This window comes from Carcharodon carcharias, chromosome 2 (assembly GCF_017639515.1).
Source record: "Carcharodon carcharias isolate sCarCar2 chromosome 2, sCarCar2.pri, whole genome shotgun sequence".
Lineage (NCBI taxonomy): Eukaryota > Metazoa > Chordata > Chondrichthyes > Lamniformes > Lamnidae > Carcharodon > Carcharodon carcharias.
Window position 1 is genome coordinate 18,610,582 of NC_054468.1, and position 20,178 is coordinate 18,630,759.

The window sequence follows — 20,178 nt, forward strand, 5'->3', positions numbered from 1 at the left end:
TCACAAAGCGCTTTACAACAAGTTAGAGTCATAGAGTCAGAGTTATACGGCACAGAAACAGGCCCTTCTGCCCATCGTGTCCCTGCCAGCCATCAAGCACCTCTGTATTCTAATCCCATTTTCCAGCACTTGGCCCGTAGCCCTGTAGCTAAGATGTTTCAAGAGCTCATCTAAATACTTCTTAAATGTTGTGAGGGTTCCTGCCTCTACTACCCCTCAGGCAAATTAATTCCTTTCTGAAGTACAGTCACTGCCATAATGTTGGAAACGCGACAGCCAGCTGGTGCTCAGCAAGGTCCCACAAAACAGCAATGGGCTGACGGGCAGGTAGTCTGTTGCTTTTTTTCAGATTGAAGTTGGGCGAGGAATAAATTTAGGTCAGGAAACTGGAGAGAACTTCCTGGGTCTTCCTCAAACTTGCGATTTAGGATCTTTCACGCCACCCGGGAGGAGCGTCGGGGCCTCATTTTAACGCCTCATCTGAGAGGCTCCTTCAGCACTGCACACTAAAGTCGAGATTTTGTTCTCGGTCTCTGACGAGGTGCTTGGCCCCCAGAACTTTCTGGTTCCCAGGGCGAAAACACTACCCACCGAGCCTTAAAAAAGCAGGATGATCTGTAAATGTTTGAAACACAATTGTCCGTCATACAGGAAACATTGGCCTGCCTTTCTCGTCTGTGGACTGCAGTCCCTGCAGCATTTTCTACCTTCATTTCAAGCTTCCAATATTCCTGCCTCTTAGTAACGTGTCACACACTCGACATATGCAACACCTTTCTCAGGGATAGCTAGCGAACATTTCTGTTCAGCAGGAAGAGTTTGTTTTATTTGTTCCCACTCAATACATTGAAAGATTTCCTTGAGCTGTGATGCACATTTGTTTCCTTGCGCGCCCACATTGTTAGATTCACATTCTAAATCCTACCCAACTGGATTCCAAAACAGGGGCTTCCAAACCTCTTCACTTTGGGACTTGGCTGCAGTTACAAACAACACACTCCTCTTCAACACCTCTTTGTCCTTTTGTCTGTGACATCTTTTGGTTATCTCCACCTATTACTGGCTTCTTGTCCTAACACCGTCCACCCCCCCACTTAAACCAGCTTATTTTTCACCCCTTTCCTATTTTTACTTAGTTCTGTTGAAGGGTCATGAGGACTTGAAATATCAACTGTGCTCTTCTCCGCTGATGCTGCCAGACCTGAGGAGTTTTTCCAGGTATTTCTGTTTTTGTTTTAGATTTCCAGCATCCGCAGTTCTTTGCTTTTACGCTCCTCTACTCTTTGTCATAGCCTTTGAAAGCACAAACAGCAAACCAATTTGCTGGTGAATCAACAAATATGGAAAAAAGAGATATGATAACATTGGCGATCACTCCACTAAACTTGGGTAGCCCTGTTTGTCAACACAATTATCACAGTATAATTTCTGTTGTAATATAAATAACTATAACAAGTTCTAAAACATTGCGCTAGATTGTTGTATTGGTTTATTATTTTCATTTGTTACAGTTCAGATCATGACATGTTGTATCAGATTATAGTTTTTCTAAAAAAAAACTTCAAAAGGAGTGAGGTTTGAAGCTTTTTAGATTTGATGCATGTTTCAAACGCTCTGAGGTTATGGAAAGCGAGCTAAGAAATCAGAGCTCACGACCCTGCACCCATGTTACAGTCTTGTTTCACACATCAGGCATCTTAATGGCCTTTTTCCAAGTTAGATTATTATTTTAAATGCTCAATTACGGACAGATTGTGGACTTGTCCCTGGGAGAGAGAGAGAGAGAGAGAGAGGGAGAGGGAGAGATGGAGGGAGAGAGAGAGAAAATAAGAGAGAGAGAGAGAAAGCAAGAACACACATATAAGTGAGAGCGAAATAAAAAATCCTGGCTGAAAGCTGAACCAACCTCCCAACAGCAGATCAAGGAACTACCAACCTACATACCAACCACTCTCCTCTATTATCATGTTTCATATAATATTCACTAACTTCTGTCGATACACAAGGCTGCAGGTATGCCATCACTTGGAGATCTACATACTCCAGAATTTAGCCCTACCACAGACTGGAGCCCTCGAGGAGACAGTCTCAGACTTCTTCAGTTTGGCACAAACACTGAAGTCCTGCTCAGGGGGAGGAGTCTTCTAGTTTCCCTTTAACATCAGAGACCAGCGAAATGCTGAGAGAAACAGAGAACTCCCCCCGCAGCATCTCAGGGCTTTGAAATATAACTCTTCTATTGTGTCGCTGTAGATTTGAGCGAGAGAGCATTCGGGGGTTCACTGGACCCCTTCTGTAAAAACTAACAAGTAGGGCATTTAATAATAGCACCAGGCAGGCAACCAGAATTTGGGAGTCTAATTCCCATTATGGCAAGCAATAAAACTAAATTTAATCAATCTGATAATTAATAGGCTAGCATCAGGTGTTAGGAACTAGAGATAGTTTCATGTAAGTTATATTTGTATTTGTGGGTGCTAGGTATGAGTTTTAGCTTTAATGTTTATGTCGATTTGTATTTCTGTATTTGCGTGTTGAGAAAGGGGAAACTTAAGTTTTAGTTTCACTTTAAAAGATATCTGCATTTTAATGAGATATTATAACTCTTGAAGGGAAATAAAACAAAGGTATAAAAAAAACTGTACTGTTGCCTAGCAACAGGGGTAGAGAGAGAGAGAGCGAGCGAGCAAGCGAGAGAGAGAGGCCACACACACAGATACAGAAACCGAAATCAGTTGGTCAGTGTGCTTTAAAGTTGAAAGAAGCTGCCAGCAGAAGCAGCAAAAGGAGAGGGATAAATAACAAATCCCAAACTAAAGCTGGAAACAGGAGTTAGAAGCTGGACAGGAGGGAGCTGCAGGAAGCAGGCTTCCCCAAAGAACAGAAGGGGGGTCCCGAGAAGACCCTCGAGTCAAAGGTCAAGGACAGGAATTTAGAAAAGGTCCTGTTGAATGAAGTTGAGTGAAAAGCAGAGAAAAGCTCCAGGGCTAAAGGGAGAAAGATGCAGGACGCAGACTTGGAGCGAAATAGGCTTGCAAGAAGCAAGAAGATCCAAGACAGACGAAGTGTGAAACTCTTTACTATGGGTATGTGAAGCAGTGCCGTCCAGTTGGCATGGCTGAGTCTGACAGAGAGAGTGTGTGGAAGGAAGCTTGAATGCATGTGGCGATCCAGGGGAGAGGAACATCGGAAGGAGAGTTCGAAACCCTCGAGGTGGACCTTTGCGGAAGGCGCCCGAGGGAAAGCGTCGTTTGGGAGAAGATTCCAAAGCAGCTTCTTCAAGAGTGGAGATTGGAAACCCTCGTGTGAAGGACAAGTTCAGTGAAACCGGTTGGTTCACAGTGTGACAAGCGTCTGGAGGAGGTTGGAGAGAGATCCACAGCATCTGTTTGGGGTGGCATCTGTCACTTGGTTTCAGACTGTGGTGTGTGCCTGACCACAGGTCGCCTATTGGCCTCATGGACTGTGTACTTACTGGCAAGAATTTTCCTCCTGTCGGCGGGGGGGGGTGTTTGTGCGGGGACGCGCCGCCAATTTACATGGGCCCACGCAGCGTGACACACGCCCGGAAGCACTGAGCGCTCCCTGTGCGGGCAGTGGAGGGCTCCCTGAGTGGTTCCCTGCGCTCTTTTGCGCATGCGCATGAAAGAGCACAGAGGTCTCCCTGAGGCATGGAGGTGCTTCAGGGAGATTTGCTTCAGTGTTAAACTTTTAAATAAAGGATTTTTAAACTTTTGAAACATGCCCCCTCATGCGACAGTGTCACATGAACTGGGACATGTTAATGAAATTTGGGGAAAAAAAATGTACTGATTTTTTTTAAACACGTCATGAAACCTCATCCCGCCCGTGGATGGGGATCCGTGAAAAATACGAAGGCCACCTGGGCTTTTCGCCTGCCCACCCCCAACACCACCCCCCCCCCCCCCCACCCCCCGCCCAACCCACCACCCCGCCAACCTTAAGGTTGGACGGGCAGCTCATTTAAATGATTTAATTACTTTATAACAGGCCTTAATAGGCCTTTGACAGATCGGCGGGCATGCAGCCGAGCTGGCTGCGCGTCCGCCGAACTGAAAATCTAAATGACGGGCAGTGCCCACCCCCTCCCCTCCCCCCTGACGTCTCTGCGTGTCGTTTTACACATCGGCAGGTGGGCCCCATCCCCACTCGCCAATGGGAAAATGCTGCTGACTATGAACATTAGAGTATAAGATGGCTTTTATAACCTGTGTTATCTTTATGAAACTGTATATATAGTATAGTTGTGGGTGAAGGAGTATTGTAATATAGTTCATCTTTTCTTGTTTAATAAATGTTTTATTCTTTTGTTACAATTTCATCAGCTGACTCCTGTGACCCTGTTCAGTAGCCACTCTCCACGTGTCTAAACAAAAAATAAAAGTTAGGATCCATCAAGGCAACTGGCTTGTCCAGTAGAAACATCAGCTGGAATAGTAACACAGGAAAAATGATCAAAATTGTCACGTAAACTAAATTATTAACTAATATCTTTCAGGGAAAGGATACCTTGTCAGGTCAGTACATGACTCCAGTCTCTCAATACGTAGCTAGCTCAATTTACCCTGAAGTGGTCTAGAAAGCCACTCAGCATAAAAGCAATTGTTGCACACTAAAAGGGGTGCAGAGTTTCAAAGAGAAGGCTTGCCCCTGGTCAAGGCAATAACTAGAACCTTGCCAGTGTTGTCCACATCCAGAGATCAAATGTTACAAGAAAAATGAAATGGTTACTGAGTGGCTGCTCTCACCTGCAATCAAAACAAAGTCACCAAATAGGATTGGCACAGAACTCTCTCCTGGCTGGGCGAATTGAATCCCATTTAATTAAGGCAAGGCCATCTGCACAACAGCTGCAGAATTCCCTCCTTAACACCACTGATTGTACCTTCACCACACATACTGCAGCAGCTCAAAGCAGCTCACTGCCACCTTCTCAAAAGGCGACTAGAGATGGCCAATAAATGCCTTGCCATTGACGCAAACATCCCATGACAAAAACAATATTGGTAGGTAAAGCACATCAGCAGCTTAAACGCACTTTCCCTTTTCCATCGGCCAGTCGTCCTCAACAGATGCAGTTATGTTTTACCCGGAAGTAATTTTCAGAAAAAGAACTTTTAAAAAAAAAATAGAATCACAATAATCATGACACTGGGACACAGTTTGCTAAATACGAAGGAACCACTCACCTGCAACATGCAGCTCAGGCCATAAACTAAAGGACGATGCTGAGGGCATGAATGGAAATCTGAGAAGGCCGACCGCACCGGACTCATCACTACAGCTGGAGCGGCAGGACTGGGGGCAGCCAGGGGAGCGTTATTTGGTCCAATGATCATATGAGGTGAATGTGCAGGAACAGGATTGGAAGTGTTTTCACTGAGAAGAACAGAAAGCCTCCTGGCACAGAAATAAGCAAGGCGACGGGACAGATAAGCCGACTGCACAAACTCTTCAGAGTACTGGAAGAAAGAAAGGATCAATCATCGGATAAAATCATGTTTGCAATAACCTACGAGACATTCTGCAAGCTTTATCAGTTTTGACCCATTTCACTGCCTTCTATCCTACTCCTTCTATGCCTTGTATCGAGCTCCTTTCTAATCTAAACAAAACAAGTGTCTAGCCAGGAATCAAGTGAGACAGCTGTAATAGCAAAGACCAAAGAGAGGAGACCCATCCCAACTTTGTACTCAAATATAACTATCTATAGATATAGGGTATTGGATATAGCTATAGGATATAGGATATTGTACAGTCATGTTACCAGAGTAGAAATACGCATGCTTACAGTAAAAATCCAGGGAATGCTCATACAAATCCCATCCTGGCAGTCCGGGAACTGAAACGGCTTAAAGCTCACATCTGGAAATAAAACTCTGGGATCGGGGAATGGGACTACGGAGTTGTAGGATTGTCAGAAAAACACAAATGGACAATTCATATCTTTGAGGGACTGGAACGTGCCATTTTTACCCACACTGGCCTATATGTGATTCCAGTTCCACACCAGCATGACTGAGTCTTAGCCGCCTCCTGAAGTAGCCCAGATAGACACTCAGTTGCATCAGTTCAGCGGTTCCACAAGGCAGCCCAGCACCACGTCCTCAGAGCAACTACAGACGGGGAATGCTGGTTGAGTGACGCGCACATCTCAAAAAGGATTTTATTTTTTAAAAAAAATACACAGCGGATTATAATCTGTCAATGTGACCCCATGCAAGGATACATTGTGGTACTGGGGCTACGCAGCGGTTTAATTATCTGTGGACCCATCTCTGGAGTAACACTGGACCCTAAACATATCCTGGCGATCACAGTTTCACGATAATTGTGACTATCTTACCATGTTGATATTTCTGTTTCAGATAAAGGGCAGAATTTTGCTGTCAGCAAGCGGGGTGGGCCCTGCACGCCAACGCATAAAAGGATGCGTGTGTCCCCCCCCCATGTCATCGCGCATCATTTCAATATAGCGTTTAGCGGGCACCCGCCGGAGGTGGCTGTACGCCCTCCGAACTGTCAACGGCCTATTAAGGTCATCAAGAAAGCAACTGACCTTATTAACAACGCTGCTCGTCGAACCTGAAGGCTGGCGGGCAGGCGAAGAGCCCAAGTGGCCTTCGCAACTTCCAGGAAACCTCGTCCACGGGCGGGATGAGGCTTCCTGAAGGTTGTTTGGAATTAATAAACACATTTTGTAAATTTCACAAATATGACCCAGCTCACGTGACACTGTCACGTGAGGGGACATGTTTAAATAATTTTTTTAACTTTATTTTTTTTAAAACTTCTATTATCTACTTAATCCCCAAGGCAGCTCCGTGCCTCAGGGAGATTGCTGTGCTCTTTCACGCACAGGCCCCGACTCTCCCTCCTCCCCCGCCCGCTACCAGCCACGTGTTACACCGGCCCGCCCGGGTAAAATGGCAGCGCGCAGCCGATTGCAGGCACCCCCCACCCAGACTCCCAGCCCACCCACCAGAGGTAAGATTCCACCCAGAGATGATGAGAACCAAACTGACAGTTGCAACAACAAGCAACTGCAGGAGAAATTGCCCAGTTTCACACTGCATTTTATACAGGGAATGGGACAAGTCTCCGTGAGTTTATAAAACTGTGAAGGGTGATGGCGTGCTAGAAAAGCACCACTTGATCGTGATACAAAGCCTTGGAATAATTTCAGCCTATTCCAAAATACCAAAAGGCCATACCCACCTAAGAAGCTGTGATGAGTTTGCCTGCTATAATTGTACCATGTCGAGGTTCGCGGAGGAGAAGGTGATAATGTATGGAAAGAAAATAATTATCGCCTGTGGCTTTACTCAGACTGAGATCTGGAGTGCAATTATAGACTACAGTTATGATGTTTAACGTGGTCCATTCTGAATGAGTGAGCACAGAAGAGCAGGGGCTTGAAGCATGGAATTCAGCAATGACATGGTAAGAGGATGTGTCTGAATTTTAAATTTAGAATTGCCAAAATGGTAGGGAATCACTCAATAATACCACTGGGGATGGGTGAACTTCGAAACCACTATCCCTGATCCCATAGCATATTAAATCAAAAAGCTGTACATAATTGAAAATGGGTTTATCCAGTTGGGGAATTAGAATTTGGCTTTTTGTACCAATTTCCTTTCTGAATAATTGGTACCAAATCTGGCCAGTTACAGAGCGCCTTACAGCTTGCCTATTGCAAACCCTACACTCACTGTAAAATGTTGCATTAGATTGTGAAGGGGGTCAACCTTAGGTTGCCTTATTGGAGTTTTAGCCTATCAGGCTGATGAAGAACCTTGGGCCAGAAAGTACCTTTAAACCAACCTAGGCTAATAGTGCTCACCATTACTTTTTCGCGAATGTGGCAACAGCTTCTGGCCAGCATAGGTATACAGTCAAATCCAAAAATCTGGAAGCTGCTGTCGAAGATGTGCCACTCCATTAGAAGCAGCACAAGAACAGCAATGCCCCATTTCAAATACACTGAACAGCATGAAGTTCCTGTACTTACGTCCCAGATTTGGGCTATACTCACCCAAGAAAGTTAGAGCTGGTCCATTTCAGTTGAATTAATTTTTTTTCAACTTAACTACTGTCAAACAACCTCTCTGGCAATGAAAATTAACTTTTACATACATGGAATCTCATTCATTCGGCCTTTAATTGTTGCTCAAGATTTTTTTTTTGCAACAGCTTCTTTGGGTCTCTTTTTATTCTTTTCTTAATCCAATCATTTTTCCCTTCCTTCATTTTGCCTTTTGTACATGATTTGATCTTGAATTCACTATTATAACTTACAACTTATGTTCTGCATTGTTCAGTAACAATTCCTTAACCTGACTGGTTAAGGAGATACAATGTTGGTTGCCCCTGTACATACAGGTTCAAGACGCCCTGTGGAAGGCACTGCCCATTGCGATATCTCACTTGCAGCAACTTGTCTGTTAAACATCCATGAATCACGACAAGGGCAAGTCTAACTAACACCATGTACCGTTCAGATAAAAGCAAAAAACTGCGGATGCTGGAAATCCAAATCAAAAACGAAAATACCTGGAAAAACTCAGCAGATCTGGCAGCATCTGTGGAGAGGAGCACAGTTAAAGTTTCGAGTCCGAATGATCCGAATAGATCATTCGGACTCAAAACATTAACTGTATTCCTCTCCACAGATGCTGCCAGACCTGCTGAGTTTTTCCAGGTATTTTTGTTTTTACCATGTACCGTTCGTTAGCTGTTTACAGTAAGTTCCAGTCCATTTATGTTTAAACATTCTGGGGGGCTGAAGTCCACGTGTGCAACAATAACAGTAACATGGCTGCACTGAGCGTCATCTCAATTAGAGCTTGTTACTCAGAACTCCAGACTGCTCCTGTGAAGCACCTGGGGACATTTTATTACATTAAATGCGCTATGTCATGTTGTCATGTTCATGAACAATAACTTGTTCGTTGTTGCTCGAGATTGAAAAGAACATTAAAATGTCTTTTTTCGTACTTTTTCTTTGTGTCCCTGTTTACTGCACTCTTAATCCAATCATTGTACCCCCCCACACCAAGTTTTACTTTCTGAACCAATTTGATATTGAGTTCAGCCTTCTAACTTACACTTCCTGGTTCAGATCCTGCGCTGCTCATTAACAATTCTTTAATCTGGTGATTGGTTAAAATACACAGTTAAAAGCCCTGTTTGCACAGATCCCAGACACCCTGTAGGAGGCTTTGTCGGCAAAAACAAACTTCCAAACGGAACCACACAAAGGTGACTCTAGGCAATTCCTTATGTAATGTGTTCCATCATGTTACAAACCTTGTCTCTAGTGCCATGCCCTCTGGCTACTGAAAACAAGATGGAATCAGAAAGGATTTTCCAAGAAATGCTCAGAACAATTTAATTAGCTCCAGCCTTATTCCACTCAAGCTAATGGTACCTGTTTACTGCCTCGTAATTTCTCAACTTTATTCCTAGTTGCTATTTGTCCATCAGCAAGATCTCTACACACCCAACCATAGGTTGTAGCAGTTCAATGCAGGACATTTCAGCCAATCAGATGCAAGAGTGACACAGGCTCTACAAATGCAAGAGGGGCCTGCATGTCAATATATAGATTTTTAAAACAGGATTATGCAGATACTTATCAAAGAATTTTAATGAACTTATCAAGAACACGGGAAGTAATAAATCTTTAATTCTGAATTATTGTATGCTATCCTATTTAGGATTCTATTCTTTCTCTGCTCATTGAAGTGATGGTTGTCAGTGCTAAGAAATCGGTAACAAGTTCCATTTTTGGGCTGCCATTGTTAATACTCTGATCAGCATTGGATTTTTGAACAGTTCTGCTCTTTCCCAACGGGATCTATCAAGCCTTAGTTCATCAGAATAGTATGAATTCTCCATTTCCCAGACTAGTCATCCCTAGTCACCTCGCAATCAAGACAGATAATCGCTGACAAATGAGGGACAAATTGGCAATCAACTCCCAAAGTGGAACCGAACTGAACTTTGGAACTTAGCTGGCATAGAACTAATACCTCCAAGTTGAGAGGAGCCCTTCAATCCCACACACTGTACTGGGTTCAAACCCAGCCATAAAATGCCTGTGCCAAGCCACAACAATAAGCTCTGTGGGAAGTTTGTTAGAAACATTTAATAACATTTTTACATGGGATGCTTCATAAGACAAAGCCTGGCAACATCTGCCATCCTCCCCATTCTCTGAATTGGGTTGACGTTCCTTTTGATGCACTACACTGAAAGCCTGGCTCACTCCAATACAAATAGAGAAGCTGTCTATAGAATGCAGTATGGAGGCAAGGCTGCTGTTATGCTAAATATTGCAGAAAACCGTGTGACTGCTTGCCATAAAGTTATCCTTCAACTGCAAAAGTCTAGCTATGTATTTGTGTCATGTTAAATAGTAATTTAAACAACCTGAGAACATTTTATCACCAAACTTTTTGTTTAGTTTCTATGCAATGCTCATCAAACAACAAAAATCGTGGATTTTTTTCTTTAAATAAGCACTTTGACGATCGAGGTATGTAGATAATTTGAAGTCAAGAATCCCTAACTCCAGACTGGTTGGGCTAGATGGGCTTTCCTTTATTCTATTTTCTTCATAACCACCTACATATATTTTATAAAAACAAAAAAACTGCGGATGCTGGAAATCCAAAACAAAAACAGAATTACCTGGAAAAACTCAGCAGGTCTGGCAGCATCGGCGGAGAAGAAAAGAGTTGACGTTTCGAGTCCTCATGACCCTTCGACAGAACTTGAGTTCGAGTCCAAGAAAGAGTTGAAATATAAGCTAGTTTAAGGTGTGTGTGTGGGGGGCGGAGAGATAGAGAGACAGAGAGGTGGAGGGGGGGGTGTGGTTGTAGGGACAAACAAGCAGTGATAGAAGCAGATCATCAAAAGATGTCAACGACAATAGTACAATAGAACACATAGGTGTTAAGGTTAAAGTTGGAGTGAAGCCCAACGCAAACTGGAGGAACAACACCTCATCTTCCGACTAGGGACTTTACAGCCTTCCGGACTGAATATTGAATTCAACAACTTTAGGTCGTGAGCTCCCTCCCCCATCCCCACCCCCTTTCTGTTTCCCCCTTCCCTTTTTTTTCCAATAAATTATAAAGATTTTTCTTTTCCCACCTATTTCCATTATATAATAAAAAAAAAACCCCACTAGAGCGATACCTTGAGTGCCCTACCATCAATTCTTAATTAGCACATTCGTTTAGATAATATCACCAACTTTAACCTTAACACCTATGTGTTCTATTGTACTATTGTCGTTGACATCTTTTGATGATCTGCTTCTATCACTGCTTGTTTGTCCCTACAACCACACCCCCCCCCTCCACCTCTCTGTCTCTCTATCTCTCCGCCCCCCACACACACACCTTAAACCAGCTTATATTTCAACTCTTTCTTGGACGCGAACTCAAGTTCTGTCGAAGGGTCATGAGGACTCGAAACGTCAACTCTTTTCTTCTCCGCCGATGCTGCCAGACCTGCTGAGTTTTTCCAGGTAATTCTGTTTTTGTTTTACATATATTTTATATCTGTTTAAAAATGAGGAGAGGAGAAGTACTCTTTTTGCTTACCTGGAGCATTAGTGGCAACAGCAACTTAAGGAGTTCATCATCTGCCGGTCTGACCTTTTCTAGGACATCCAGGATCCAGGTCAAATACTCGTGTCTCTCCAACATCCCATCCTACAACATGGCATGAATGCAAATTTAAATAAGCTTTTTTTCTGTTCATCGTGCTTAGCAAATCAATGCACTATCTTTTACAATGACAGCAAGCAACTTCAATCCCAACATTCCTACTGCCTGCAAGAACTTCTAATGCATGTAATTAGCATGTCGCACAAGAATTGTAGAAACTTGCAAGATGCATTGCAGGGGCTCGGTCAGTACCATTCGCAGTGTACTAATCTCCAAGGGCAAGAGGAGTATAAATAAACGTTATGGAAATGGGAACCTTTCATCAATACCAATGACTGTCGAAAACCAAACCCTCCCAATGATACAGTTAATAAATGGCCCTGCTTAGGATTATAGTGTGGAGGAAAGAAATGATGCATCTCAAACTGTTGAATTTAACTGACTGCCTTGGCATAGCAACATGAAGACAGATGGGTCATTCGATGCAAACACAGGTTTATCAATAGAACTTCACACAGCACTCAGTTACACAGTCATCTTGAGAAGGGCAGCTCTCGAACTGTCTATATTGACGACGAGACACAAGAAAGAATTGTCAAAGCAAGTGTAGCTTTCAGCAGATTTCAAACAATAATCTAGGAATGAAGAGGAGTAGATCTGCCTACCAAAGTTAAAGTCTATAGAGCATTAGCCCTGCCCATTCTGCTCTTCACATGTGACACTTGGACTGTGTACCAGCATCATGCCGAGATGCTCAACCGCTTTCATTTGAGCTGTCTTTGGAGGTTTCTGCAGATGGCAGGGCAAAATAGCAGACACTGAGGTGCTCACCAGAACTGGTATGCCAAGCATCTGCACCATATTGAGGTAGTCACAACTGAGTTGGGCTGGTCATGTAGCCAGAATGCCTGACACTCACTTACCAAAGTGAGTGTGCTACGGCAGTGGGGGAGGGGGAGGGGGAGGCAGATATCGAATCTGGGCTGTGCTCTCGTGGCCCATGAAAGGAGGCACTACAAGGACACTTTGAAGGCTTCACTTAGGAGTATTGATATTAATTTCGAGTCCTGAGAGAAGCTTGCCCCCGAGCACAATCAAATAAAAAAAGGGTGCAGCCTCCTTCAAACACAAGTGCATACAGGGGCAGAGAGAAAATGTAAGGAGAAGAAACCCTGAGCCAGCAGCTCATCCAAAACTCAACGGTCTGTGGTATCCTGTCCTATTTGTGGCAGAACATTCCGGGTGTCAATCATCCTTAGCAGTCACCTATCTGCCCACCGGAACACTACCAAACACTCCAGTTGATGAACTGGTCATCCTCGCTTCGAAGGACGCACAAGGAAAGTTCCGGACAAAAGATAGGAACAGTGATTTTATGTGACTGCATTCTGAACTGAGATGGGAGAGTTGAGGCACTTAAACGGTAAAGAATTTGACAATGTAGGTTTGAAACTGGGTCATTACGAACATAACCAGGCAATTGTATGACTTTTCTTTTAAAATAATGACAAGATATCAGAAAATAAACTGCAATTCATGCACAGTATGGATCCACATTCTGAAAATATGACATTACTGCTAAAATGCCTACATTTTGCCCACTGTTCTTAAAGAGCGGGGCCAGGGTGAGATGAGGACCAAAGAGAGGAAAGTCAAAACTAGAACCATGAAAATGGAAACATACATTTAAATAGCACATTTAACACAGGATAGGATATGAAAAGTCAGTCACAAAATGTTTTATAAATCATTCTAAATACTGAAAACTTAAACGAATTTCGAGAGGATGGTTGCATCAGGGCAAAGGACATTCACAAGTGTCGTTGTTAAACATTAAGCTGCTGGGAGACGCAGATATGCAAGCACACCCTCAGCTACTAGACCGAGGCCTGATTTGTGGTGGCCCATAGCTGACAGAGTAGAATTTTTTTTTTTATTCATTCATGGGATGTGGGCATCGCTGGCTAGGCCAGCATTTATTGCCCACCCCTAATTGCCCTTGTTCAGAGGGCATTTTAAGAGTCAATCACATTGTTGTGAGTCTGGAGTCACATGTAGGCCAGACCAGGTAAGGACGGCAGGTTTCCTTCCCTAAAGGACATTAGTGAACCAGATGGGGTTTTTACGACAATCGACAATGGTTTCATGGTCACCACCAGACTTTTAATTCCAGATTTTTATTGAATTCAAATTTCACCATCTGCTGAGGGTCCCTAGAGCATTACCCTGGAATACCAGTTCAGCGACAACCCCACTGTGCCGTCACCTCCCAAATAGAGAACTCTTATTAGAACGTGGACAGAAATGTTGACATTACAGCATTATTGCCAATACTGCAACAGGCAGTGCATATTTATATGAAGTGTCATACATTTTGCACACTAACTTGCTTGTGTCACAATTTTATCACACCTCAGAATTACTATATACACCTGTTATAGCTTTTAGTCTTCCAGAAGCCAAGTGGGGCACCAAGCTTTACTTTCTCTTTCACTGTAGCGCTGCTTGCCCACCCACTGCCACTTATGGCTGGTTGTTTACAGCACTTGTAAACAACCGCTCTGCCTGCCCTTCACTGTCCACTATCACTACCAGTCCACCAGCAACCCCTTCCACAACTATTTCAAGTTGCTATGGGCCTCTGGGGAGAGTGGGCAAGTGAGGGAGCTGAATGTGGGGGGACTGAGAGAGAGAGCAGGAGGAACAAATGATGGAGAGAAACAGCAGTTATAGACAGCAGGAATAGAGTTGACAGTCAGCCCAAACAATGCTTTTTATCTCCCATCCTCCCTCCCCCACCATAAGAATGAAAGAGAGGGTGCATAAAGAGATGGTTAAGAGAATAAAAAATTCACTAGCATTTCCCTCAGGATGGGTGAGACCAGGGGAATGACATGGAAATCAGTTCTGTTGAAGGGTCATGAGGACTCGAAACGTCAACTCTTTTCTTCTCCGTCGATGCTGCCAGACCTGCTGAGTTTTTCCAGGTAATTCTGTTTTTGTTTTGGATTTCCAGCATCCGCAGTTTTTTGTTTTATGACATGGAAGAGATTGGGTAGAGGAACATAGCAATGGTAGAGAGCATAGTAACCTTGGTAACAGACACTAATGTAAGGGTACCCTCCTATTGTTAAGTTACAATGTCAACATCTATGTCCACATTTCTAATAGGAATTCCTTATTCAGCTCCATCAACAATGAGCTGTCATTATTGAGGCCTCAATTCAGTAGCTGGTGGTGTGGTATCTTCTCTGCCTCCCAGCAGCTTAAGGGCACAAGGCAAAGACAATAAGGTCAGAACATACACATGTTCATGGTATCAAAGGACGTGTGCAGAAAAACAAAGTGCACATTTGTGCAGCTGGGGAGGGTATTGGGACTGAGAAGAGAGTGATTATGAAGAGAAAAAAGTAGAAAAGCCTTAAAGTAATATATCAAGATTCTAAATATAATCTTTTTTGTGTTAATTATTCTCTGTGGATCTCTGCTTCTCTGTGCCATCATGTGTTGGGTCTGGTGGAATGCAAATTAACACAAGCAGCAATTGCACCTATCTTTAGAATATTTGTCTAAATAGAATTGGATTTAAACACAGTATATTGTCCAAATAAAAGGAACCAACAGCAGGCCCAGAAAGGTGTCGGTGGCTATTCCTTGGAGCTTATTTAAGACAAACTGTCTGCCAACGAATCTGATGTAGCTCAGCACACGAGGGAACAGTCTGTTACTTTCCTAATTTTCACTTCATTGAGTCAATACATTACAGATCAACCTCTAGTGCTGAATTAGGCCATGTTTTACGCTAGCATGATCACAAATTCAAACAGCAGCACGTGCTCTCGTGTGGCTCACAGCCAAGTGACAAATATGACAAGAGACACAAAAGGAATCCGTTGGTGCCCCAAAAACAGAAACCTATAGTCTTTCATGTTTTACTTTTACAAGGAATTGTGGCTGGAGGCGGCAAAGTCAGGAGCCTACGAACGCACGCAGAGCGTTTAAAAGATGTGGGGGCTGAAACTCTGCTGTGCAATATTCATAACAAACCCATTAACACGCTCATCCAATAGGGTTTAACCCTTTGTTAGGACCGGCAAAGAAATTTCTTTGTTCTTTTAAATTAAATTAAAGAGCATCCCATTTTTTTCGTGGGATGTTGGCCATCGTTGGCAAGGGCACCATTTTTTTTTCCCCATCTCTAATTGTCCTTGAACCAAGTGGCCTGCTGGGCCATTTCAGAGCAGTTAGGAGTCAACCAAATTCTTCTAGGCCAGACCAGGTAAAGATGGCAGATTTCCTTCCATTAAGGACATTAGTGAACCAGATGGGTTTTTACAACAATCATGGTCACCATTACGGAGACTAGTTTTCAATTCTAGATTTCATTAACTCAATTTAAATTCCACCAGCTGCCATGGTGAGATTTGAACCCGTACCCCCAGAGCGTTAGCCTGGGCCTCTGGATTACCAGTCCATGACCACTATACAATTGTTTCCACCCATTTCTTACGAACACGCTAAGTGCATTTGCTACTAATATTGCAAAGCACAATTACCATTCAAAGAAGCTAAGAACTAGTCTTTTCCATTAATTGCTTTTGAATATTTGCATTTAGAAAGATGAATGTTAAGGATGGGGAATGGAGTAAAAGTCCCAATCATGAACAAATTTAATCAGAGCATGCTAATTCAAATGGCAGAATCACTTAAAAATCTTAATGCTTTACGGTCAAACACAGAGTTATAGTTCAGCAACTGTACCCAGCAAGTCATCCCTCCCCACTCATACTGAGTCAACAAAACATTGTTTAAACAAACATATTCTACTAAAGGTGAAACCAACTGAAGAAGAGAGAGACAAACAGAAAGTGTGTTAATAATAATTCTTTGTCAACGGTTCAGTTTCAAAAAGGGGAACTGAAGCCAAAACTCCTTTTTTAAGTCCCATTTGCTCGACAGCTGTGAGTTTCCAACCGATTTGCCCTGACATCCCCCTTTATACTGCAGAACAGCTTCTACATGAAGCGGCTCTGTAATGTGGCAGGGCTCCTGCTGTTATTTAATCTATTCCAATTGCACAGCTTTGACAAATTCCCCAGCATTAACAAGAAACAATCGTATAAAGAAAGTCACAACCGTAACTTTCCATTTTTGACTACAGATGTTTTTTGCTAACAGAAGGAGGTGAATAATGTGAATACTGTACTGTCACTCACTATGGTGTCACCAAGTACTTATAGTTTCTTTTGCCAGTTTGAAAGATTTGATGCTGTAAACATCACTCATGCTTCTAGAAGCTTGCAATGCACCCTTGAGCTAGATCCACCCACTTCCATGCCATTTAAAATTGCAGTGCCAAAGTCAGGACTGTAATATAAAAGGGCTATAATTTTCTCTATGTTCTTTTTGGGAATATGAGCATCATTAAGAAAACTAGCACTTATTACGCATCTAAGTTGCTCTTGATAAGATACTGTTGGGCCTTCTTCCCCAACCTCTGTAGTCCATGTGGTGAATGTGCTCCAACAGTGCTCTTACGTAGGGCATTTTGGCTCAATGGTTTGGAGGGGAATCTGGAGTTGATGGTGTTCCCATGGTCCAGTTGCCTTTGTCCTTCTAGGTGGCAGAGCTTATGCACTTGAGACGTACTGACAAATAAATGGCCAGGCAGAGCCTCTACAGTTGTTTGCACCCATCATATTGCAGATGCAAAGCTCCTACCCACTGACCATCAGAGGTGACCTGGGCCTGCAAAACTAGGAGAGTTGCATCAGCCAGTATCAAGGGGTAATCTAAATAAGCTTCTGTATTATTTTCTGCAAAAATATCTAACAAGGAATCAAGATAGCCACATGCTATCAAGCCTGCACAAAACCATTTGTAAATTTCTCTCAGCACCTAGGATTTTCTTAATCCACACTACATTATTACTAGCAACAGGAAGTTCTGCAAGTCAGTCAACTCTAACTATGGTGACCATAATGTACTGTACAGTGCAGAAAATAAATTAAAAGCTCATAATTTTGTAAAATTTAATTGGGACAGATGTAACTCAACTCCAGAAGATTAATTGAGTTTTTATTACTCCTACCTATCCTAGTAGAAAATGCACATTAAATGAAGATCCAGTTCATAAAACCATCCAATATTATCTTTACTGTTCTGCGAGTATCAAGAGCATCTTTAGCCCACAACTTATACAAACCCGTTCATTTACCAAGCAAGATGCAAAACAGAAGCCATATTTTGGTTGGGTAGCAAGGAAATTAGAACATTGTACAATTTAAAGGTGCCATTTGAGAAACATTCAATACTTTTGCATATCCTTTGCATTTCTTATGCGGTAACTGACAAGTTAATTTGCTTTTTTTTTACACACAAGTCTGCATTGTGGCGAGAAGCAAAGAAAGATAAAGAAGTGTTAACCAGCATGAGTCAAGTTTCCATCACATTGTCTAGAGACAGGATATGCTGTAACATCTCATCAAGATGCTTTCAACAAAACCTCCCAATCTTACCACTTCTACCACATAAAAGGACAAAGGCAGCAGGTGCACAGGTACAGCACCACCTTCAAATTCCCCTCCAAGCCACAGACCATCCTGACTTGGGACTTAAACACTATTCCTTCACCGTCACTGATCAAAAGCCTAGAGCTCCCTACTTTAAGCACTGTGTGGACTGCAGCGATTCACAAGAGGGCAGCTCACCACTACGTTCTCAAGGGAGGTTAGGGATGGGCAATAAGTGTTGGCCTCGTCAATTATGAAGCAAGCAGCGGCTTCTGTGAACTTGTATGAACGGCAGATAGAAGAAGCAGTTTCTCTTCCCAGGAACACCAGAGCACACCCTTACTCCAAGACGAACATAAATCAGAAGAAATCACAATCAAACCTTAGTGCTCTAGTCAGAGCACAGCTTGAAAACCTCATCCAGTTCAGATCACTGTGACACTCAAATGCTGGAGACAATGCAGGGGAAAGCCACAAGACTGGTCCCTAGCAACAAATGAAAGGGACTGGAGCATCTTAGACATTTCAGCCTAAAAAAGGGGAGCCCAAGAGTGATCTGGTATATCATACACAATAGCTAAATATCGTAAAGAAAAGGTAATTAAAGTAAATTACATTAAACTAAATTGTAAGAGTTAGCACAAAGGGACACAGGTTCAAGCGAGTAAAAGGTAACTTCAAGACTAGTATGGATAGTAGCTATTGATCACTCTTCTTTCATGAAGAGCGATCAATACATGGAATAAGAGTAGTAGTGAAGACTGCATGAATCATTTAAGGAATAAATGGTTGCAGCAATGTGAGGACCCAAGGGTTTTTCTAGGTGGGTCATCTAGGATCAGTTGAATGACCATCCTCTTCGATAATTATCTTGTGACTGTGTTGGAGCATGATGGTTTCTCATCTCCTTCAGGCCACTATTCGGAACCCAAGTATTTCTCTTATGAAAGTCAAAGACAAAGAAAAAAAAGACTTGCATTTATATACCGCCTTTCATGACCTCCGGACTCCCAAAGCACTTTTAGAGCCAATTAAACACTTTCTGAAGCACAGTCACTGCGGTAATGTAGGAAACAACAGCCAGTTTGTGCACAGCAAGATCCAACAAACAGAAATGAGATAATAATCAGGTAATCTAACTTTCCTATTCTTTTCTCTTTCCACAGATGCTGCCAGCCCTGCTAAGCTTTTCCAGCATTTTCTGCTATTATTTCCGATTTCCAGCTTGTGCAGAATTTTGCTTTTAATCTATCCTTCTATATTGGTTTAGAAACAAATATTGGCCAGGACAATAAACAAGCTAGTCACAGTGCAACACTGGAGGATGGTTGGGGGCATCACACCCATCTTCCAAAGAAAGCAATAGGGAAGGACAGAAAATCTTTACTGCACTGGGCAGTAACTTTCTCTTCCACGAGAAGCATTCTCCGAAGAGTACAATGAAACCTGTAATTCATGGACACCTTAAGGCTTGGCATCGACAGTAATTTTTTTTTGTACGCATTCTTATTTTCAAATGGTCATTGTATGCACTGCCAAAATCTTCAGCAGAATGGGAGGTGCTCTACCCAGCATCTATAGTAGCAGAGAAACCCCTCTATCCCTGACAGAGCCCTGCAGCATTCAATCACAGCATTCAAACTTACAGTCTCTCTGCTGTACGTTCCACAAAATTGGTTTCTTTTACAAACCCATTATCATTTTATACTGACTGACATACATTGATCTCATGAGAATCTGGGGACAGAAAGGAAACAGGCTGCAGGGGGAAGCGGCTGTGATTCTAATTGAGTGAAAATTACAGATACAGCAGCTTTGCACCAGGCCTTGTCCTATGTTGTAAGTTGTAAAAGGGCTTGATGCGCTGAGGGTTATCCCTAGTTCATATTTTAAATGAGTGACCATGGTTTCTGAGTGCCTTTTGTGTAGTTAACCTTGCAAGTTTCTTGCTTCTCTTGACA

General features: G+C 42.8%; 1 protein-coding gene across 1 annotated transcript in view; it reads right to left on the minus strand.

Moving 5' to 3' along the window:
* LOC121270800 (mediator of RNA polymerase II transcription subunit 12-like protein) overlaps positions 1-20,178 on the minus strand; it is a 604,195-nt gene that overhangs the window by 492,592 nt on the left and 91,425 nt on the right. The window contains exons 6-7 of the mRNA XM_041176240.1: positions 11,640-11,750; positions 5,211-5,483 (exon numbers count right to left, since the gene is read on the minus strand). Of these exons, the coding sequence (XP_041032174.1) occupies positions 5,211-5,483; positions 11,640-11,750 (384 nt within the window). The remainder of the gene's footprint in view (positions 1-5,210; positions 5,484-11,639; positions 11,751-20,178) is intronic.